Source organism: Hylobates moloch, unplaced genomic scaffold (genome assembly GCF_009828535.3).
Source record: "Hylobates moloch isolate HMO894 unplaced genomic scaffold, HMol_V3 SCAFFOLD_42, whole genome shotgun sequence".
Lineage (NCBI taxonomy): Eukaryota > Metazoa > Chordata > Mammalia > Primates > Hylobatidae > Hylobates > Hylobates moloch.
The window spans coordinates 1,210,178-1,235,145 of record NW_026652317.1 but is presented as its reverse complement, the minus strand read 5'-3'; the positions used below and the strand labels follow the sequence as shown (position 1 = coordinate 1,235,145).

Sequence of the window (24,968 nt, the reverse complement as noted above, 5' to 3'; positions counted from 1 at the left end):
TGTGCTCCCCCAAATTTATTGATCTTCTTTTAGTTTTAATTTTTTTTTTTTTGAGACAGGGTCCCTCTCTGTCACCCAGGCTGGAATGCAGTGGCATGATCCTGGCTTATTGCAGCCTTGAACACTTGAACTAGGCTCAAGTGATCTTCCCACCTCAGCCTCTCAAATAGCTGAGCATGAGCCAGTGTGCAGTTACATCCCCTTTCCCAAATGTACAAGTTGCAGTCCTAACCCCCGGTACCTCAGAATGTAACCTCACTTGGAAAAAGGGTTGTTGCAAATATAATTATTCAAGTTAAATGAGAATCTCTCCAGGACCGTGAGACAGTAAAGTTCTATTGTTTCACCACCCAGTGTGTGATACTTGTTATAGCAGCTTTAGCAAAGTAATACAACATTGGAGAGTCATACCACTGCTGGCAGAGGGAAATACAAATGCCGTTCAAGTGAAAGAAAATTGTATCTTACTTTGCACTTACCTATTCATGCAAGCTGTTCTATTCTTGTTCTAATAGAAAGTAGAGTTCCATTTTAATAATTTTGGCAGTTAATTTTCTCTTCTTCCCAAAGACTGTTTGAACATCACAGTGTTTTGATTTATAGCTCAAGAAACTCAAAACCACACAAGAAAACTCTTACTCATGCCACTATATATAGCCAGAGATGAGCACAGCATTAAAAAATGTAGCCACATGCACATAGAAGTTATCGTGTGTACAGAATGTTTCCTCCTGGATGCAGGATTCAGCAGTTTCTCACCACTTAGGTTCTCCCTCCCAAGGCAACCTCAGCAGGTTCCACGAGGTTGTCTTGAAGATCAGATTTTGTTTAGCATGGTAGCAACTCTTAGAGTACAGCTGCAGTTATTGATTAGTGCAATCAAAGGAAACTCAGGCATGTGAAAAATAATCTGGTTTATCCAATAGTAAAGTAATGGGCATGTTTAATAGGCATAGAGCAATTCATAAAGAATCCATCACCCAAATTTTCGCATAGAGGACAAAAAGGTATTTGTATGTGTTTCTCATTTAAAAAAAAAAAATTCATTTTCTTCTGAGTTAGCTCTTTGCTGTAAGAGATGTTGTTACCAAAGACAATTGTTAAGTCTGATTTGGGCAACTAAGCCCTAGGAGTTATAAGTTAATTCAGTAATGGAGCATCATATGCAAATTGAGTAACTGAGCCAGGGAACAGCATTTTGATTGATTTTTCTCCTGTTGCAAGTAGGGTCAAAGTGAGTGAGCCAAGGCTTTGCTTCCTTGGGCAGTTTTTATGGTCCTTACTGAAAGAAAAGAAGAAATGTTCTTAAAACAGAAATCAGGAGGGAGAAAGAAAATCTGTTAACTCAAAGACAACTTGAAAAGGTGAACTAATAAGGTCCTTCTCATGATTGGCTCAGTATCTGTTGGCGCTTTCATTATAAGAATCTTGGAGGAGGAAAGTGAGAACTTTCAGCAGAGTTTGCTGCTACATTACATTTCATGTGCTTTGAAAATAATCAGGGATATGTATTGTGTAGGAATTAAGCTAGGTTAGTCCAACACTTAGTAAAAGCTGGTGAAGAATCATATATATTTGTTCCTTAAGTTGGTGATTTCCAAAATGGAATGTGCAAGACAATCCACTGGGACCTAGAGGGAAAACATTATTCATCTATGTATTTGGCAGGTACCTGGGTGCCTACTAAGTGCTGTGCACTATCCTAGGAGCAAAGCACATAGCAGAAAACAACAATAGGTGAAAAATCTCTGCACTCAGCTATTTTCCATTCAAATGGGAGGAATCAGACTATCAATATAAATACATGCTATATTTATTGGTGATAAGTGCTGTATCATTCAGGGTCTTGGGAAGAAACAGATGGCATGCTCAAAGTAAATGAGGAGAGTGCACGAAAAGCTATTTATAGAAACCTAGGCAGAGTTTAAGAGAAACTAACAAGGAATGGTGAAGTCTAGGACCTTCTAATAATAGGGAACTATCTCCTCCAGGGGAAGGAGCGGTGGCCCAAATGAAGGGGAAGCAGTGATTGGTGGTAGGAGAAGGACACCCAATAGGAGGTGTGACCTTGGGAGAGGAAAACAGCCATTTCCCATCCATAGCCCTGCAAGGGTGGTTGCTGATGGAATGAACGTCCAGGCATCTCTCCGCTCACCCTCCAGTTCCCTGCGAGTGCCTCCTACTATGGCTTCAAAGAGAAGCCATAATTCAGGGGAACCCAGTTGAATGTAATCCATGCAAATCAGCCTCCTAGGGCACAGAAAAGGACAGAGAAGGGGAAAGCAGTGTCTGCAAGGTAAACAGAGAAACCCAGCACAAGTGTTCTAGAGTAAAGAGGAGACGGAGGGTCAGAGGTAACACAGAGAAAGTCAGAGAAGGCCTTCTGAGATTGACCTTTGAGCAGTCCTGAAGTAGAATATGAACCAAGTGACTAGTGGACAGAGAGGCATCCAGTGCAGGGATGGTGAGACAGGGCATGTTTGGCAAGGCTAATGATCAGTAAGAAGGTCAGTGTGACTACAACTGAATGAGAGGGTGCTGGCTGATATTCAGTGTCTCGGAGGGTACCCAATACTCATTGTTCCTAATTGTACTAATAATTAGTATAACAGCATCCATATGTAATTTATGAATAAATATTCATATGGTGGCATTGCACGCTACATTTTTTTCCCCGATAGGGATATACTATCCAAAATTTTTGAACTACTGCCTTAGACTGAGTTGCTTTAAGACATTGAAGTTAAGTAATCTTGTATCATGGCAGGCTGCACAGGGGCCACAAAGCTCTATAATCCAATGTCTATCTTCACAGATTAAGATTAGCCCAAGGTTCCTCTATGGAACATCACCCTCAAGTCTAACCTTCTGTAGTTCCTGCTCAATGTTTGCTTCCATACATCATACTCCCCTCCTGCTTTATAAGACGCTGAGGGCCAACTGTCTTAATAAGGAGTTCTATGTTGGCTTACACGCTAAATGAACATTCTTTGGCGTGGAATCTTGGCCACAGTGAGAGACTAACCTCCTTGCCTGTGCCTTAGAGCCTCACCCACACAGCTCTAAGTAGAAATTTTGACAAAGGAATCAAAGTGTAGAAATTTCCAACATATGTGCAGATATTCAAACACCGTCATTTTCTGACAGGTACTTATGGCTTGATTGAAGGCAGAGGCACAGAGTTAAAATTAATTCATGAATGAGTTTGAAAATAGAAGTGTAAATGAGACCATAATTAAAGTTTTTACTAATTCTTCTTCCCAGCTGTAGACTTTTCTGTGAGTTGGTTTTAGTTATATTTAGTTAGAAAGTTAAATTTTAGATGCAGTAGCATGTGTGCCTTTGAATTACACATATTATATAAATGTTTTGGGTTTCAAATTGTGACAAAGACATAAATTGCGTCTTAATTGTTTGATAGTTATCGCAATCCCAACTAAATATTGGGCAGAAGAAAAATCCTGCTGCCCCAATTACATATGTTAAAGATATTCTAAGAGTTATTTAAATAGGGATAACAAAGTATTCTCATAGAGATCATAGTGTCCTGTTATTTTTTACTTCTTAACAATTTCGTTTATTTTTCTTTAATTATGAAACAAATGCTTACTAATAAAAAATCACTGCTGTTATCACTCAATATATTATGGACATCTTTCAGGACAGTAATACTGATCTATCATGTTCTTTTTAATAGACCCAGATTAATCATACATTTTAGCATGTAAATATACCTTCCAAAATATATAATGTCAGCAATTTAGCAAAAATCTGTGTAACTCTGTTACAAGCAATAAGTTATGTCAGTTAGGGCCCAGTGAAGAAAATAGAAACCATGCAATTCTCTCAACTGTGATAATTTAATATAAAATAATTATTTAATTGGATATTAGAGGGCTGGAAAGGCACCCACAAAAAAGACCCTGGTGCACCACAAAAGTCATAATAAAAGGAACCAACTACCACTTCAGGGACGGCAGAATAAGAAGGGACTGGGGATAAGAATTTAGAAGCTGTGCATCGGAGACCACAGAACTGGAGAGTCAGAGCAGGGCTTTCCCCACCTGCTGTTGAGGACTCTGGAGCTTGGAGGAGGCCCTTGCAGAACTGGAACCCAGTCCTCTGGGGAGCATTGCAGCTGGTTGGTGTTGGTGTGTCCAGGGGGTTATGATGAGTCTGGTTCTAGGAATATGGGAGGGTAAATCTGAAGAGTGGAAACAAGTGCCAGGGCAATGACCCATCGCTGGAATAATGCCAACAGGAACAGGAGGCAAACAGGAAGAGCTCCAGCCTTCCAGTGTCTCTCTAGATTTCCTATGGGCAGAGCCTGCAGGAATGAGCTGACAAAGCAGAAATATGGCTTATTGAGCCCCTGCCCCAGCAACACAGGCGGAGTGTAGAAAAGTGGATTGAAAATGGAGAGAACCTCACAGGGGTGGCAGTCTTGTTGCTAAGTCCCAGCAGTAAAAGAAATTCCACTGTGTCTAAACTTGAGTTGAGCTCAGTTTCCTTGGCCTCCTTTACTTGAAGTCCTAAAGGATAATTAACCTTGACGACAACTAGCAGGTTGAAGATGGATCTGTTTGTTGTATGCCAAAGCCCCCAAGAATGAATCTAGATATGTGGGTTTGGTCTAACCCCAGCTAGGTTTTTCTTTTTCCTTGAATTTTTTGAGCCTTGCTGATATCTCTAGGATAGGCATGTTTCATATTCTCCTGAGAGGAACCTCACAACTGGACATATGTTGCTCCATGTTATTCTGTAGGGATTTGCAGGCAGAAGTGTTTGAAAGTGCTCAGGGAGACTGATAAATACCCTCACAGCCACCTCCTGCATCATCTCAGGACTGTCAAGGTGTGCTAAGTACACCATGGCCCCTGCGCATGATGCTACAAGAGGGCCTTGAAAGAAGGAGCAGAAAGTTTTAGTCAGAAAGAGGTAGTGACTTAATCTACACTACAGAGTGCTGCATTGTTAAAACTTTGCATGTGTAGTTTTACCCTAGCTCCAAAAGGACCCCTGTCTCACATTAAGAATTCAGATTATAGTGTCATATTAAAGTGAAGTTAAACATCTGTCTGTTTGCTAGCAGAATAATTTCCCTGAGTATAATGTGCCTTTACAATTGAATAGAAATATTTGCACAGCACTAATATAGTCTGCAAAGAGACCGGCAAGGTCACGTCTACACTGACAAGAACATATGCTGTGTTTACAAACCTCAGGTATGTGAACCTTTGTCGGATTTTATGAGGCTCTCCCATTCACTGTAGCCATTTGGGCTGCTCCTACCAGTCTTTTACAGCACGCAAATAAAGGTGACTCAAAGTCTAGACAAGGTTTTTGGCTTTTTTGTTTTGTTTTGTTTTTGTTTTTTTGCACATAAAGATGCATTCCAAAATCAAGGTGTTGCATTGGAAAAAGTGCCCGAGGGCCTCTAAAGAACAAGGTGGATTCTACACACAGAAATACTTAATAATTACATTATAAAGGCCAAGTAGAAAAAGGTCTGTCATTTCTGAGACAATGGAAGCATTCATCACATTTTTGTTTTTACTGTTTTTCTCTCTGCTTATCAATATTTTATTTTTCAATTTAGATACTCAAATTGTGCTGACAGAAATGTCCAAGTATATGAGAGCCAGAGCAAGTAAACAAGAATAAGAGAAAGGTCCAGCTGTGTGGTGTGGTAGCAAAAAGCATTCACTCAGAATTTGTGCTCGGGATGCCTCAAAAATTCACTCCTCATTCATTCATCAAACAATGTGTATTTCATTATCATACTATAAACTACAAGGAATCTTAAGACACAAAAACATGGTTTCTGCTATTGTTATAAGACATGTTACAAATGGCATAAGAGAGACATTGGATACAACAGAATTTTAGAGGAAGAAGAAAGTACCACTTAATGGGAGGAGCATTGAGGAAAATCCTCAAAGGAAGCAATACTTGAGTCCAGCCTTGAAAAATGAGTAGGATTTGAATGAGTAGGCATGCCAGGTGAGGGACATGGTGTGATGCAGAAAGGAAAGTACCAGGACACACTGGAAATGTCAGACTCTCATCCAGCCAGAGGCCAAGGTGAGAAGCCACAGAAAACAAGCCCCACGGGATGGGTTGCTGCCAGACAGCAAAGGGCATTCAAAGCCAGACTAAAGGAGGCTCAGTGCACCCGTGGCAATGAGGAGCCATTGACTGTTCTTAATCCCCAGAGATACTACAAGCATCTGATCAGTAGATTGAAGTAGTTAAACTAAATCAAGTTAATTAACATACGTCTTACCTCACACACTTAGTTTTTTGTGGTGAAAACACTTAAAATCTGCCCTTAGCGCTTTCCAAGTAGACAATGCATTGTTTTTAACTATAATTACCATGTTAATAAAATAGATTTCTGGAACTTATTCCACCTAACCGAAATTTTATATCCTTTGACTAGTATCTCCCCAATTGCTCCTCTTGTCCCAGCACCTGGTAACTACCATTCTGTTCTCTGATTCTGTGAGTTCAACTATTTTAGAATCCACATGTAAGTGAGACAATGCAGTATTTGTTTTCTGTGCCTGACTTAGTTAATAAGCTGCCCCCTAGGTTCATCCATGTTGTCCCAAATGACAAGATTTCCTGTGATCTTTTTAGGATGGTTTGGTCATAGTCCACACCTGGTCTGAATTTCTTATCTAGCACACATTTCAATCATCATTCCCACCTTTCCTAAATGTGTTTTTGCTTATATCTGATTGTAAGTACCAATCAGCAGTTCAGACTGTGTGACTATGAGAGGTGTAATCTTGTATGGGGAGCAGGAGAGATAGACTGAAAGGGAGTGAGAAATGGAAATAGGCTACCTGATAAGGGAGTCGAGGGGAAGGAGGCTTCAAAGGCAAGTGAAAATGTGTGGAAGAGCAATTCAGCCCACCTCAACATTTTGCAGAAGGCTAGCTCTACTAAGTGGTTTTATTCTGATACTTTGATGACAGTCCCAAGAAATGAGATTACTAATCCCCCTGTTAAGTGGTAGAACTGACTGATGTGGGAAAAGAAGGAGCAAACTCAGCTGACGTGGGCTTGCCTGGCACCTTCAGAAGGCCCACGTAATGCAAAAGCCTTAGCCCCCTGGAGTTTTCTGTCCCTACCCCAGAACGAGTCCGTATTGATTTGATCTGAATTTAGCATTAGATGACAAAATCGAATGTGTGCCATCATTTTCAGTTTTTCTCCAATGAGACAGGAAAGCCTGTGGTCTCCCAGCAGTGATGTTTACCCCACCCCTGATGGAGCCCCAGTCTCCAGGAAAGCTAATACTCTGAGCTCCAGGACCTCGGACCTCCTGACACATAAAATGCAGTCTCTAAAACATCAATTGGCAGCTGAGCCCTCATTTGTTTCTTCCTCTGCAATTTTTCTTGAGATTGGAATGGATTCATCAGCCAATTAGGAAGAAAACCAGCCAATTAACTAAATCCCTATTAGCTTCTCTTGTCCAAGGGCAGGGATGAAAAGGGGGAAATCTTGCTCAATATAGAGAAGTCTCCCAGGTCTTCTTTTTGACAGTTGCTAAGTGTGACTGCCCTTTCTCTCCTTTCCTACAAGGGGAGGGCGTACCACCTGCATGTTATTCCTGGGTCTACCCGGATCATCCCAGTTGACCCAGAAATTCAGAAAGTGGGTGCAGAGATGTAGAGTCTGTTTATCATTTCCTTGCTAATGAAAAGAGATGTGATAAGGAAATTAATCAGTTTAACAGAATATAATTCTCCGTAGTGTTAAAATCTGGCCCAAATAAGCAGTCTTATTTTTCAAATGTTTTAATTCTGAAAGTACTACCTGCTCATTGTAAATAGCTTGGAATATACATATATGTTAATATTCACCTGTAATTTCACTATCCAGAGATAACGTCTATCCACATTTTGGTTATTTTTTTGTCCCTCCAGTGCACATTGTTTTATATATTTGAGACTATATGTAAAAATTTGCTGTATTGTTAAAATTTATGTTAATGATGGCACCAATATTCTTTATGTGAGTATACCTAATTTACTAAACCGTTCCCCTATTATTGTTGCACATTTAGATTGTTTTCAGTGTTTCATTACTATAAATTATGTTCTTGTTAATGTCTTTGTGCACAAATCACTTTTGGTTTTTAAATGCAGCTTCTTGTTTCTTACATGGTGATGAGTTGCAGACTCTCTTCCCATAGGGTGAGGGTAGCCTGTAGAGGTAGGCCATTGAGGGGCAGGGTCTGGTTGCTGGCAGTGCCTGCTGGAGGCCACATACCGGTTAAAACTTCATGGTCCCGTGTCTGATAAGCAGATTCTTAATTCCAGAAACAGGATAGTCCTGGTATATTCACTGATTAGGAACTTAGGGCTGACTGGTGATCATTAAAATAGCACAGGATGATGAATAAGCCATTATGACAGTTCATTTTATAATGTGGGAATTGGGAAATCCCCTTTCTAGAACAGAACTATTCATGTCTGCCATCTAAGACATTCTCTTTCTTTCTTGGGATTAGAACACTTGGTAACCTTTATCCAAAGGTTGTTTGGTGGACGAAGAATTAGAACAAAAGGTGGACAAAATTGAGAGCAATGGTGGGTCCCAGTGAAATTTTACTAACTCCACCAAGAGATACTGTTCTGTACCTCTCTCAAGTGGCAGGGCAGGAGGCAAAATTTGAATGTTTGTTTCTCTGTTCCGTACTTTCTTATTGACCTTTAGTCGATGTGTTTTTCCCTTTAGGCCTGTCATTGTTAAGGTCATGTTGCTGACCTTGTAAAGCCAAGAAAAACCTGCTTTCTTCCAATAAATGTTAATTTCATCAGCTGGTTTCTCCTATTATCATGACCTGTGGACAATTGCATTGGAAGCACCTGGGCTGCTTGTTAAATAATGCAAATCTCCAGATCCCACCATAGACTTATTTAATCACAGTCTCTGGTTTGAGTCCCAGATCATGCTTGCAATAAGCACTCCATTCAATTGTTGTGTATCCTCAAAATCATAAATTAAAATAATATAGGAACACATAGTGATTAAGGTGTATAGGCTCTGGAGCCAGACTGCCTTGCTTTGAATACTTTCTAGCTGTAATACTTTAGAAATTTGCTTCAAATCTCCTTGTGTCTCAGTTTTCTCAACTCTAAAATGGGGATAGTAACTATACCTATTCCTATCCTAGGAGTGTTGTTAGGATTAAAAGAGTTAATGCATATGTCAAACACTTAGAATGGGGCCTAGAATGGGTTTAGCATTTAATAAACATTAACCATTTAACCACAGCATTAGACCGACTCTCTGTTTATGGCATCCTGCAAAGACCTTTGACCCCTTAACCATTATTCCTTGTTTCCCTTTCTTTGCAAACATTAATCTATTCCCTTATTGCCTCGCTGAACTAATATTAGCCAATGCCTCTTATGCTCATAGTCTTGCTAAGCCCTGAAGTTAGTACTTTATCACTACACTAAGCCTTCATTTGTATATATTTACAGTTATCAGTAAGGCGTCACTTCTGATTGCTTCTGGATTTGGATTTTGCTTCCTGTTCTTTAGAACAAAGAGAAATTTAAAAAGTTGCCTCCTTCTGAGAGAAGAAGGTATACAATCTCATATCTGGTGACTTGGACTTTATACAAGGGGCTTTTGTTGAACTGCCAAATGAAATCATGCACTACTGTATGAGGTAGTAGTGAAACCTTTATGTTTTGAGAATGTGCTTTATAAACCATAAAGTAATACAACAATTAGAGCTCTGCTGATTTAGCCAGATTTCTCAATGCAAAAATAAATAATAAATAAATAGAAAAGGGCAATAAGAGTAGTCTTATGATGAATCTGGAGCTAACGCTTAGGCTGCTTACCGAGGAAACTTCTTAGAATGTGTTCACTGCTGATCCAATTTCTGAGCAGTCCTTGTGACTGTCTTAGGCATCATGGCCTTAAAACTCAAATGTTCTTTGCATGTCTTGTCACCATGAACTGGTGTTTCCTCAAGGCAGTTTGAGTTCTCAGTGAAAACCAGAGCAGCACCTCTAGCTGTACTGAGAAAACTTCGTACGCTCACTGTTTCACACATACACACAAAAATGTTGAACTTTAATGTCTGGAGCCATTGATTTGAGAGAGTTTTCTATTTTCTTTAAAAAAAAAAAAAAAAAAGCTTAGCTTAGATCAACATGAATTTCTTTTGCTGGATTATTGGGGATCTCCTAGGGAGGCTTCAGGTTGGAGTAGAGTTTGTTAAGCACCTTGGGAAGCAGGAATAAAGGAAAAAGCCAATATTTATGCCATATACTTAAGTAAGCATGACAACAAAAATACGTTCCTTGTGTTTATTTAGTACGTGAACTTGAGCTATTGTCCTATCTGGACAGCAAAATTGTACTGAAATACAGAGACCCCACTGACCAAGAGTGTGCTGCTCATTTGTATGCATATTGCAATATAAATATGAATAATTAGAAAGCAAAAATGTATAACAATTGACAAAGCACATCTACATTCATTTATCGTTGAATCTTTGTACAGTAGTCTATGGAAATGCGAAGTATCTTTAAAAATGAAACCTAAGGATAGGTGTGCATTCTTCTGTGTTCTAAAGTCATATTGACAAATGTCAAGGTCTCTTGAGGTGACACCATTTTACTACTTCTTTTTCCAACTTGATTATTGGACACAGTCTTAAATCTGTTTTTCATGACTGGTACAAAGATGGATCAAATGCTTGCCATAGGGCTATACTTCTGAAAGCTCAGAGCATACCATGCTCATGAACATAGAAATGAATAAAATGCTTCTCTATTTATAGTATAACTCATAAAATTCTTCTATTCCCTTTCCTACTGACCACCGCAAATCTCTTTACTAATCTACTTTGTTTCTTTAGTTTTGCGTCTTGAATCACTCTTTTTTTCCCGTTCTATTTGATATCCCAACTTTGAACTTCTGCCTTACCAAGAATGTGGTCAAATCTCCACTGTATCTGGTATTCATACTTTACAACATGGATAAACAACACCGTGTTTCTAGAATCAGGTCTTACCTACCACTTCATCTGGGGAGGGTTACAGGATATTAGTCATCCTGAGTAAAGGCCTAGCACTGGGCCTATCACAAGTACATGCCCAGTAAAATGACTGCCCTCCCCATTCCCATCATTTGCCTCGCCTTCCACTAGTATGTGTCAGGTTTTTACTATTATCTCTTTTTTTTTTTTTTAATTTAAACGCCATTGCCCAATACTGGACACTTGTCTTTGGAATGATGAGAGATGGAAGTCTCTGTTTACAAGAAATGTTTATCCTAGTTGAGGAGGCGGGCATGTAGAAACTTACAACATAGCGAGTATTAGAGAAATGCCCAAAGATCACAAGCTCATGTGACTCTACTGGAAAGAATCTGCAGTAGAGGGAACGGAAGATGGGAAAAGCTGCTCAGAGGAGTCATCGATCTGCACCTTGAAGGATGAGAATATACTCTATGCATAGGAAAGTAAGGAAGGATGCTCCAGGCAGTGCAGCCACTGCAGGCAAAGGCTTGCTGGTGGAACTGCCGGGAGCCCAAAAAGACTGGGCATACGTTTGGGTACAAGGTGTTGAGGAGTGCCAGAAATTCACTAAATCTATTTTCCTGCTAGTGTCATTTTGAATACAAGAGATTTTCTTTAAAAACCCTTTAGAGATATTTACTTTTGGTCAGTCAACTTTTATAGGCCCAGGCTCTGTAATTAGGTCTTGTGCCATATCAGAGTTCCTGATCTTGAAGAACTTGCATCTACTTAGGAAATGCATTTTTAAAACAATGAACAATATAGCCATGCATAATTAAGTAGGAATCCTCTAGCACCTAACCAGCTTCTCTAGAAATCCAGAGTGATGATTTCAATAGTAAAGGGTGACTTAATGGAGGGATTGGTATTTAAATTAGGGGTGCTAAGAGGTATAGAATTTGACTATGGGGTGTAGAAAGTGGAAAGAATAATTAAAGCAAAAGCACAAAAGTAAGCATGAGCATTTTGTATTATTGGGGGTATTGAAATGAAGTAGAATAATTCTCCACTCATTCTACAAATTGTATTGTAAGATCATAGTATGACAAGGACGGGAGAGAAAATGGTATGCAAAGCAGACACTTGGTTGTGCCCTCTCATGCATCCATCCATGCATCCATCCACCCACTCAATAAGTAGTTGTTATCTACATTGTGTCAAGTATTGGAATGGAAACTGGCAACATGATGGTAGCATCAAATCAGAACTCCAAGGCTGCAAGGGAACACAGGTCTAGAGTAAGCTCATCCTTACATTGCTGTGCATTAAATTCTGTTGTGGACCATGGACCTAGCCCAATTTTTAGTCCTGGTTCTTCCTTGTCTGCCAAGCCCTCATGTCATTTGCAAAAGGGAACTTTGGTAAGATACTATAGCAAAAACTAAGGTACCTGGCAGTGGGAACTCGCATTAGGCTACTAGTAGCTAGGTTCAACATTCAAAGCTATCACCCAGATTTGATCATGGTAAGATTTGGGAGATGACAGATATATATATAATGCCTGCAAGGTTTCCTTCCTGGCTGATAGGAAGTGTGACTATACAAAAGTCTAACAGGAAAGTTAAGAGGACAAGTGAAATGTGTTGGTCAAGACACTATATCATAGAAGCAAAATCTAGCACCTCAATAAAAAATACATTGCACATTTATTGGACAATGAATCCTAGTGCAAAATCATTAAAACACCAACGGATTATACATGTGGTTTCGTTCCACCTTTGGTGACCAGTTGTGTCGTGTTTGGGCCCCAAGACTCAGTGGCAGCGTGAAGATTATTTCTCCTGATGTCTCATGAAGATAACTAAGCCCTGTTATTTGTGTAAATAATAAAGAAAATACCTTACATACACATAAACCTCAAGACAGACTGGAACAGCTGGAGGTTTCTATAGAATTACACAAATGTGAAGACAATGGGAAATTGCAAAAACTGAGGTATCCACTGTTGCAATGGGCTGTAAGGCTAAGTTCAACTGATCTCCATATACAGTTATCAATATGTGGTAGGGTTTGCAATTCTACTGTACCCTTCATTATTCACCTACTTTTGCCATGTGTGTAAGGGTATAATTTTGCATGTACATACGCAGTGAGTGAGTGTTAAAGGGATAGAGGGACAGTGAGATGTTTACATACTAAAATAAAGGACAGTGTATTCCACGATATCCAGATGTTTTGCAGATTTTAGAAGTGCTTCAGCAGATGTTTGCATTTGTAGGAAATCATCACCTGATACTGTTTTGGTGAACTTTCAGAATTTACAAAGCCTGAAGATCACCTATTTCCAGTGGTCATATTATTTTTTTCTGGCATTTAATTCTTGTGTCCCTGCTGGTTTCAACATTACTGGAATTTGCTTCTGAAAGCCAAGAAGATTCAGCTTTTGTATAAACATCAAGTAGGTCATGTGATTATCCAGAGGCATCAGCCTGGTCGTTTTCTTCAGAGTTGAGTAGGTAGAAATAATTAATGGGCTGGTTTATTGACATGCATTGAGACATTCCTCTCTTTGTGGTTTTAATTCCCAGCTTCAATCAACTAATTTCAGATTTTATCTGAAGCACCTGTAATTACATGGGGCAAGAAAAATTGCCAGCCAAATGTAACCTGATAATGCTTAATACAACTGTTAGACTAAATCTTAAACCTGATACAGGCACACAAGAGCTTAATGCCTACATAAACCAGACTGTCTTTTATGCTTTCCTGTGAATTCTCACAAGAACGACTCACCTGATTCAGGAGGCTTAATTCTCAGAAAGCAAAATATTGAGGAGGAAACAATGATGGCAGCTTAATTCATCTTAATTCTGTGCTGGGTCTCAGGAATGAATGAGAGCAGAATGAGAGTGGGAATTTTAGACCTGGGTTCAAATCACCAGCTCAGCTGTGCAGTGGCTGAATATCCTTGGATAAATTACTCAACTCTTTGAGCCTCAGTTTCCTATCTATAAAATGGGAAAACTAGTACCCATCTTTGGTGACTGCAGTTATGTAGAATTTAATGTAAATCTACCTTCTTTCTGGTTTCCCACCAATGGCATACTCCATGACTTGGTGAGTAAATAGAATTGGGTATGATGGTCATTGCTAATTTTATTGTTTTGACTTTTCACTATCACTTTGGTGGACAAAGATATTCAGCAAAGTGTGTCCTCTTATGACCCTGATTTTACAAAGGAGGAGACTTAGGCTCAAGAGAAAACATGTTTGGCTTAAGTCAGTGCACCAGGTTAGGAAGGAAGTATAGCACAGGAGTGATAAGAACAAGGAATCTGGAGCCAGAACAACCTGAGTTTTGAATTTTGACCTCACCACTTGCCAGGGTGTTTTTTTGTTGTTGTTTATCCTGAAGAAGTTAGTTTGACGTCTCTGTGTCTCAGATTCCTATAAGACTGGTGAGAATCAGAGCGATAATAAAGTCTACCTCCAAGGTGATTAAAAGAGCAAATTTCCCCTTGAGGGCTTTTTGAGGAAAGGAGCAGGCACTGTCATCTATCAAGTATGACTGAAGTACATAACTACCTGAAGACATGAGGAGGAGCCAGATAACCTCTGACAGTCTTGTGCCTCCAAGAATGCTCCAACAGTGTAAGGATTCCTAGGATAACTAGTCCTAACTCCAGATTTCCCTGGAGCTTGGGTGTTTATGGTCCCGTAGTGGTAGCAGGGGAAGAGCAGCGTCTTTTTGATCAGGAAGTTTTGTCATATAAATTACCATAAATGTTACTACACTCAAAAGAGCATGACACTTACACAAGAATATACAAATAGGTGAAACAATCTAGAGAGACCAGAAGCAAATCCAATACATATGGAAACTTAATCTGTGATCAAAGGGGCATTCAGTTTGATGGTGAAAGATGGTTTGTTTAATAAATAATGCTGGCACTGTTCACTTTTTATCTGGGAAAAAAATATTAGACCCCTGTCTCATAGCATATACAAATATTAATCACTGGTATATTTTTAAATAATCAAGTTGTAAAAAGTATAACAATAAAAATATTTTATAAAAATGTAGGAAAAACATGTATATAATCTGTAGTTGGAAAGGCCATCTTAAATGAGAGAGAAAACCCAGAAACCTTATAAAGAAAATTATCAACAAATCCAACCATACAAAATGATAAAATCCTTATATAGCAAAATATCAAAAACAAGGTTTAAAAACTAGATAAGAGGCTACAAGAAAATATTTATACCATGTCACAAAAGGTTAATGTCTCCATAATTCACATGACAGCTAAAGTTGAAATGAAAAACGTAAATAACCCAGAGAAAAATATGTGAAGAATACGATCAGAAGAGAAATGCAACTAATCAATGAGCATATGAGAATATACTAGAAATATTTCTAGTAGCTAGAAAATGCAAATTCAATCAGTGAGATACCATTTTTTCCCATAGATTGCTAAAAATAAATAATAAATAACATCCAATACTATGGAGATTTTTGGGGAAATGGACGCATCACACATTGCCGATAGGAGAGTAAATATTCATCATCGTCACTACCAGTATCTTTGAAACTAATTTGACAGCATCTATTAAAATAAAGCATGTGCGTACCTTGACTGAACAATACTACCTTTAGGAATCTTTTCTACTGAAATGAAAGCACCAGTATGAAAAAGAATATCTCTGCGGCTATTTATTGCAGCATTGATTTTCATGGTAAAGTAAGATGGCAATAACTTCAATGTCTTTCATCTAGGGAATGACTGAGGAAAGTGAAGTGCATTCAAACTATAGAAGCTCTGTAGCTTTACACAAGAAAGAGAAGTTCTATTAGTATGGACATGGAGGGACATCCATGGCATAATGTTAGTTTTTATAAAAATGCTTCTTTTTTAGAAAAGAACCTCTCAAAAAATATATATGTATATATATTTGTATGTGTGTTTGTAGGAGCATACTGAAAGATGTTGAATGATGCCTAATACACTTTCACACTGGTTTCCTCAGGGTGTCACTGGAAGGAAGAAGAGATGATTACCTCATGCTTTATACACATGTGGATCATTTGACATGTTACCGTACATGCATTACTTTCTTTGGGTTTTTGTTTGTTTGTTTGTTTTAACGAAAGAAACTGATCTCAAATTCTAGTTCCCTAACCTACTGGCCAGCTGACCTTAGAAAGTCATTTAACCTCTTTGAGTGTTATTCTCCTCACCTTTAAAATAATAATATTGAGGAGGATTGAGCAAGATAAGATGTGTCGAGTTCCTAGCACAGAGCTTGTTAAACAGGGCGTGATCAGCAAAAGAGAATTCCCTCTTCCTCCTTTCTCTCTACCTTCAGTGATATGCTTTTGGGGATCAAGCCAGTCACCACTTGGAACCAAGTACAAACAGGAAGAAGGATGAAGCTGCTGCTGCACAAATAAGTAATCTGACAACTCCCAAAAGCTACATTAAAATGATTTTTCTTTGGAGTTAAAAACCCTATTGGATGACCCATATCACTGCTCACTGCCTCCATTTACCCAGACATTGAAAGCATGGATCCAAGAAATAAACGCACATGGCTCATTGAAAGTATGGAATTAAGCAACTGATCCCCTGACCTAGACTCCCATCAGAGGGCCCTGTTCTGAAGCCAGGCTGGGTTGGGTGGGCATCTGAAAGTTGCCTCCCTGTATCCTTCTGCCTGGATCCTTCACCCTCGACTGTTTCTGCCCTGAGAATGCTACAGTGTTGGAATCACAGTGTGGTTCATGCTCTTCCCCCTCCTCACTCAACCCCTTCTCCAATGTTTTAAATCCTTATTATAGAGCCAACATTATCCTAGACCATTTATAAATACATTCTCACAATCTTCCCAACAGCTCTGTGAAGTAGCTGTCATCCCCATTTTTACACATAGAGAAATGAAGCCACCTAGTAATTTAGCCACCTTCTGATGGTTCTGTGGTAAGGACATGGTACTAATGATCTTTTCCCCATAGAATAGTAGCTGTATGGGAGAAATACTGGAGAAGTCAGAAGATGGAAGATGCAGTGGCTTAAATTTTCCCTGTATAACAGTTTGCATTCCGGTGATAATCCGTCTTAGTTGTTAGGACTAGTATATCTCTGTTTGAGGAGATGCTTCCATGTTTTAACTAGTTACAAGACTAAAAACACACCCAAAGCAATAGGATTAAAACAATGCACTCTCTACGAATAGGGCTTACCTTAGCAGTTGAGAAAAGGGCCAGGTCAGCTTGCTTCTTGCTCTGAATTAATTTAAGCCTTAATATACACATACCTTTATTATGACACCTATCATATTTTGTAATAACTATTTGTTAGCTTGTCTGTCTTCCCACCATACTGAGTGTCCTGAAGAGTGGGAGCATTTCGATTTATCTTTCTATCCCTGGTTCATTAGATACAGTCCATTAATGATTATGGGTTAAATAGGATATATGCAATTCCTTAGAGGTTCCCAAGTGACAGCCCTAGTTCTCAATGGGAGAACTTACCTTTAACAATGGGCAACCCTAGTTAAAGACCCTCCATGTGCTACGAGTCAGAGGCCCTGCAATGGAGGAAGAATTCGTCAGCAAAGGGGTTAACTTTAAGGTCAATTCCATCTATGAAATAAATCTGAAATCAGAAAGAGACCAAAAGCCTGCAGCAGTGGGTATTTTAAACTTGCTCATTAATAATGGCTCAAAGTGGAGATTTATTACAGTTGAGAAGAGAGGAAGAGACAGTAAATCAGGACTGGTGAGGAAAAGAGCAAGGGAAAGATATGAGTTCTTATTTAAAATGTATTCATATGCTTTATAACCCCAAAGTAAAGATTGCTATATTGAAGTGGAAGGCTTTATTTGTAGGATTGAATTCACTATAGATATGTTTTATGCCCGTGTTCATTTTCCCAACTTTCATTTGCTTTCCCTTGACCGAAAAGTAGGGGACTTAGTTTATTGCTTGAAAACGAGAAAAGATTGCTTTAGCTGAGGGTCTTCAGGAAAATATTCCTTGCTTCAAAGAATGGCTTGTAAAGCACTAGTTCCTAGGAAAACACGATTTTATTGGCACATATTTTGAAGAGAATACTTTTTAAAGCCTTCAATTACTTCTGCCTTTGAAACAGAATTTAAACACACCCAAAGAAATAGGATTAAATTCACATAAAAACCTATGTCCCCAACTATTGCTTGGGAACCAATTCTTTTCCCATTCAAACTACTTCAAGGATAGTCAAGCTTGCTCTTGGCTGTGTTCCATCTGAGGCAGATACCTGCCTTTAATTCAAAAATCAGACCATGGTACTTCCCTGCTAAACTCTCAGTGGCTTTCTATTAATTTGGAGTAAAATGCAAACTCCTTAGTGTGGCCTGCAGAGCACTGAGCCATCTGTTCCTGGTCTACCCAGCCCCAGCCAGCCCCCAACTCATTTCGCTCTTCTCCTCATCTGGTCCATCAGGCTCAAGTCAACTGACTTCCTCTCAGTTCCTGAACACATCCAGCTCTTCTCTGCCAAGACTGCTCTCCTTTGCTCTGCCTTGGACATCCTTTCTCCTGCCACTGTTTAGAAGCAACTTTTCCAGTCCTTCCAGAGTCTACCAGCTGACCCTTCCAGAGAGACCACCTTTGACCATGCTACCTAGGTTTTCTCTCCCATACATGCTTTAAGCTATGATCCATTACCGTCTTGTCTCTACAACATGTTTACCAAAAACTTTACACAGATAGACATATAGAAACTTTATCTCCCATATTTCCCACTAGCCTGCAAGATTCATGAGAATAGGAACCAAATCTCTCATTCATAATTGACTTCCCAGAACTGATGGCAGTGCCTGACACATAGTAGGTCCTCAGTAAAGATTTGTTGCATCAACTTTAAGTGCCAACCCTAATGCCTGGCACATCAGAGGCTGTCAGTAAATGCTTTTGAATTGAATGTATCCTGTTGCCACAGGACTTAGCAAATTCACATAAGCTGTATAAATTTATTCCAAGTGCCTAATATCCTGCCCACAGCAGCAAATTCTGCTGGCTCAGGACAAATGAATAAGGAAGACGCCTACAAGCACAATCTAACTTCGGAACACCTTCTCTAGGACAAAGATGTCAAGGCCAGTTTTAACTCTCCTCATCGGACTTGAGTCCTCTGGTTCCTTGCTCTTCTGACCTATTTGTTTTTGGTGAAAACTTTGTTGTTTTTGTCTGGACATTGCCAAGGTGTGTTATTAAACAGCTGGAGCTTTTTTATTTCATGGGTCTGAACAAGCAGCTGATAAGTTTTGCTTTGGGTTTGCCAAGGCTCATGATTTAAGCAGTTGAAATCACAGAGTCACTGAGCATCTCTCAAAACTCACTGGACCCAGAGCCAAGAGAACATTTGGGATTTGTAATTTATGGTAAGAATGGCAGTAGTGCCATTGGGAGATACTTTGGCAAGATAACACATCGCTGTGATGCAGCAGTTAAGTTCCATGGTTTAGGCTGTGTGAAAATTAATTTGCAAAAATATTCAGGTCTGTTTTGTGTTCTAGTTTATATGTAAATTAGAAGATTGTACAAAAAGGATGCCAGGGATGATGGAAATCAAACATCGTCAGACTGGTTGTCCATTAATTAGAGTGATTCTTACTCTATTTTGCTTCATTTACATTTTCCCTCAACAATAAGTTGTATTGATCAAGTAAAGACACAGCATTAGCTAATAAGCTGTAATAACGGATGCTTTAAAAATAAAAGTTTAAACATCTGATTTTGGAGGATAGCCATGGAAACTAAGAGAAAGAATTCAACAATATTTCTCGTAGCTTGGAGATAGAGGCAGTGCCTGCCACAGCATTATATAACCCACTTTTGCTCCAAAAGGTGACATGGGTGTCTATAAACCTGAAGGATAACACTATGAAGGGTAGTTAAGTATCAGAACCTTGGATATAACTGAGAGTTCTGCACAAAACCACAGGGCGAGTTTCTCACTCTAAATCTTGAAGTTTTCATTCATACGCCCATCCTTGCTCTGCATGTGAAGTGAGCCATCTGACTCCCATGCCCCAATAGGCACGGGCACTTCATGGACGCCTGTTTTCACAGCCTTCGTCCTAAACCATTTCCCTAGAACCTAGATTACACCACATTCGCAGACCTAGTCTGGTCCATTTGGCACTTGAGTTCCCTAGACTAGCTTCAATACCTTAATTATTGTCCCAACACTTAACACCGCTTCTAACAGCACTGACTTCTCATTTTTAGCTGCACTAAAACCTTGCCCGGTGCAGCTGACCCCAGAAACTATCCCTGGAGCAGCTCTTTGTGTGCAATCATCCCCATCAGGTCTCCTCAGAGGCCTGCAGATGGGACCCAAACACATCGCCTGAACTGAAGTCTTTTCACACTCAGGCCCTTCTGTGTATGTTACTCCATGGTTGTATGGCTCCTTTAAAATCCTAAGTTTATTTAGAATAGTTGACTTTCAAAGCAGTTTGATTCAAACCTTTGCACTTGAAATTTATTTTAACTGGTAAATAGGCACTAATGTTATTCTTGATTCACCAAAAGAGAAATGATAGCAGAAGTCTACAGGGGCCTTGGCAACAATTAACTGAAATTTCCTACAATGATCTGCTCACGTATAGAGCCTGCTGGAGAGCAAGGGGTTTAGAGCAGCAGAGGCTCAGTAGCACTGGAAATCTTGAGTTCTATTCTTTACTCTGTCCTTCCTCACCTCTACCTGGCTGTGTGACCTAGAGTGGAGGACTTTACTCCCTGCCTCTATGGCCTTAAATCCATGTAATGCATTTACGTCAGATGATCTCTAAGGTGGCTTCTATTTCTGAAAAGCTATTAATTCATAGCTGATTTAAAATCAGCAATCCACGGATAAATAAACTTAGATACCCGTTCAGGACTGGAGCCAATGAGGTACACAGCTGAGCAGGAGAGATGTTTCTCAGTTGTTCCTCAACTGGCCGAGCAGGTGATTAGCATCAGAGACACAGGCTTTGATCGTGAAGTGGGAATATAAAACCCCAAAACTGTTTGTCATAAAGAATTCCATGTCCAATAAAAGAGAAGGCAGATGTTCGCATAAAGTTTTTGCTGTTTGTGTTTTCGTGGGGGTACTTTTTGGGCATGACATTTATTAGTGAAGCACAGCAGCAGCTGCCCACCCATGTTGCCACATAATAGCAGTCTTACAATCCATTTATGGGCTTGGAATTATTTTTTGTTAATGCTTTTCATGGGAGTAGATGAAATGCAATGTGCACCAGCTGTAACGACTTTAATCATGCAGCTGTCTTCTAGGGAGAGCCCTGCAAGCATCATAGATGTCTTCATTGTCAAAGAGGTTATTGTCTCACAGTTTTAAAGGTAAAGGGGTGCTGTATTACTTTTCTGTTACTGCTATAACAAATGATCACAACTGCATGGCTTAAAACAGCAGACATTTATTATCTTATGTTTCTAGAGGTCAAAAAAAAAAAAAAAATATATATATATATATATATATATATATATATATATATATTCTCAAGGGGTTAAACATCATGGTATCAGCAGGCCTGTATTCCTTACAGCACGAGGCTCTAGATGGAGAATCCATTGTCTTGCCTCTTCCAGCTTCTAGAGGCCACCTGCATTCCTTGGTTCATGTTCCCTTCCTCCATCTTCAAAGCCAGCAGAGTATTAACTTCTCTCCTGGTTGACCTCTGTTTCCATCCATATATCTTTACTCTATGTCTCTGACCCTCCTACCTTTCTCTTATAAGGGCTTTTGTGATTACATTGGGCCCACCCAGATAATCCTAGGTAATCTCTCCATCCCAAGACCCTTAACTTAATTATATCTGCAAAATACCCTTTACCTTCTAAGATAGCATATTCACAGGTTCTGAGGATTAGGATAGTAAACATCATTGGTGGGGAGCCATTCGGCCTACCCCAGGAACCATGAAGAACGAGTCAGGTCCAAGGGACACATGACTTACCAAGGGCCACTCAGTCCACTTGTGGAGGTGCCATGACTGTATCCCTGGCATGCTTACATTTGCCACTTGTATGTGCGTTACTGACAAAGACTGCTAGGAGGATGCCCTAATGAAGGCTTTATTTTCATAATTTGAGATGATTGAGGGATAAATAAATATAAGATCAAGTCAGTTTTTTTTTTTTTAAAAAAAAGAGTAGTTTAGAAAAGGCAAGTTTATATTTATAATATAAGTGCATTCATAATCCAAGAACTTTCTTAAATATTGTAGTCTTGCTAGGAGGTGGTACCTTCTAAAGGTGGAGTAACTTGTAGTGATAACATATTTTAGGCAATGATAAGAAATGAGAATGCCGAGGAAGCTCATGCACATGTGTCAATGTTTCTCCTCTTCCTCCTCTTCCTCGTTCTTCTCTTTCTCCCTCTGTAATTCAGGCCATTGTTATCATTTTGAAAGTCATTAATGACTAAAAAGCCAATTCAAACTCCTTAAACTAAAGGAAATGGCCTACCAGAGACTTATGGGCATGGATGAAACCAAATTAGATATTTGTCATATTTTAAAATGAGACCCATCTTATTTTGATGTTGAAGTGTTTGTCTAGGCCAAGGAACTTATTTTTAGTTCTCCTCCCATGTCTGTTACAGTTGCCCGTAACAAATAAGAGAGTTATAGAATTTGAGTATCTTTGGCAAGTGTCTGCCAAACTCCTCTTTTGCCTTAGTTTTCTCCTTCTGTGCTATAGGCAAGAGTGATGGCTACTGTAAGTTAAAGGCTCTATTCAGTTTGAGTTTAATTAAACTTGAGTTTCTGAGAGGACAGGTCCATTTAAGAAGGCTAATGTGATTGTTAGGCTCATCTTCTCCAGGAGTCACTCCCTGCCTCCCTGCTACCATGGCAGGGTTGGCTTCCCCTCATCCAGAGTCTCATAACGTACTCGACCTCACACTAGTGAGCCTCCCCAGTGTGTTAGTTGTTCTTGTGCTTACCTGCCGTCCTCAAGACTCAGCCTAACCCAGGGCGTGATGAAAAATAGGAGTTCACTGCATGTACTATGGGTGGATGAATGAATGGCCATAGGGGAATTTGAAGGACACATGGATCCAGAGACTCAATGGAAGTACTGAGAGGGGCAGGGAAAGGCTGAGAGTATAGTTTTGATCTTCACTGATATAAAATCAGTAGGTTGGCTCCCCACCCTTGCCCTGAAAACTTAGAGAGAGATAGAACTGGAAATTGCCACAGAAATTTATTCTAATAGACGTTTTAATGTGACACTGAAAATGAGTGGACGGTTTCCTTTGGATATTTGTGCTCAGCTCTCAATGTCATTTTTCTGCCTATCAAATGAACACCAATTCTTTATCTACAGGTACATTAGGTTAATGACACAGTGTTGAACTAAACAAAGATGAAGTCAAGTTGCTAAGCTCTAGCCTGGCATTAATTAGGGGGCTCATAAAATAAGTCACTCCCTGAGTTTAGTCTTGACAACCCAAAGAAAAACTTTGTGTATACTGAATGACACTTTCCTTGAACAACTTCCAAATAGGATAAGGTTGATTTTCACATCGTTCTTGCCAGATAGGAAAAGCAGAGCATCAACTCAAGGGAATTGCTAAATATTTGTACTACCCCAGGCATATTGCAAAGATGATGAGACCTGAACAATGATGTTAGCATTAAAGTGTTAGTGATCACTGCACTCAACAAAGAAACTGCAGGATGAGTGGGCCTCAAACAAGAAAATCTGATGACAAGAGATCATGCAAGTAAGACTCAGAGAAGTGGACCAAGATTCAGGCCAGGAAAATACCACAGCAACCCCCAAGGATCTCCATGGGTGGGAACATTTGGTGGTTCTCGTTCATTTTACCATGTTTGTACATAGCTCTGTTTATGTTGTTTCCCCAACCTGCTACTCAGCTTAATTCTACAATTTCTTTTTGTTTCTAGTTCCTTCTTTCTGGGGATTGGTGAACTCAGCTTGGAATCTTTGCTCTGTGGGGAAACGGCAGTCGCCAGTCAACATAGAGACCAGTCACATGATCTTCGACCCCTTTCTGACACCCCTGCGAATCAACACGGGGGGCAGGAAGGTAAGCCACCATATTGCTTCCATGGTTAAGTTGAAGATGGGGCCATCTTGATTCTGAAAGCTGATCCTCAAGGCTTCCGTCTCTGTGATGAGTTTGTTCTCCCACCTAGGAATACCACAGACTTCAGAACTGCTGCCATTAGATAGAAATATGTCTACATTGTGCTTTTTCTCCATAACTAGTCAAACATTTGTGCTTCTGATTACTCTGTACCTCCTGGAGGTTGCCTGAAGGCTTATCAGACAACCTCGGTACCCCCATAAAGGACAGAAAGCACAGCGGCCACCCCTGCCTATCATGCTGGGAAAATCTTTCCTCTAAGAAACTGCTTTACTAGGCCTTCTTTTAACCTCAGTGAAGTGGGAAAACCAATTAACAAAAATAAAATCAGACGTTTATCATCTTGGGAGGAAAAAAACAGACAAAAATCACCTTAGATGATTTATAAGAAAATCAATAATTAATCTTCCTAGGGGCATCCTGCTTGCTAAGAATCCTAGCTCCTGCACAGAAATGCTGAGCTGGGCTTTGTGATTCTCACACCTAAATCCCTCCTTCACTCTCCTCCCCCCATAACGAGCTCCTCCTTAATTTGTGGAAGGGCACAGCTGCCCATCGGGTCTTCTCATCACTGGAATCTTAGCATTTCTCTTGCTGGTTCATGTCTACTTGGCTTTTACTGTTGAGTAGGTTGTTAAAGGTAAAAAAAAAAAATGCACATGCAGAAAATTGTGTTCGAAGGTAATTTAGCTATTGTTAACTCAAGAGAAATGGAAAATAATTTGTGTGCAAAAAATTGAGGTTAAAATTATTGACAACTTTTGATAATACCAGTGGCTGATTCTTTAGGGGTTGG

The 24,968-nt window shown here is 39.6% G+C and overlaps 1 protein-coding gene across 1 annotated transcript in view; it reads left to right on the top strand.

Annotated features, from left to right (window-relative positions):
- LOC116463564 (carbonic anhydrase-related protein 10) overlaps positions 1 to 24,968 on the top strand; it is a 515,683-nt gene that overhangs the window by 193,652 nt on the left and 297,063 nt on the right. Inside the window, exon 3 of the mRNA XM_032146727.2 lies at positions 23,970 to 24,112. Within this exon, the coding sequence (XP_032002618.1) occupies positions 23,970 to 24,112 (143 nt within the window). The remainder of the gene's footprint in view (positions 1 to 23,969; positions 24,113 to 24,968) is intronic.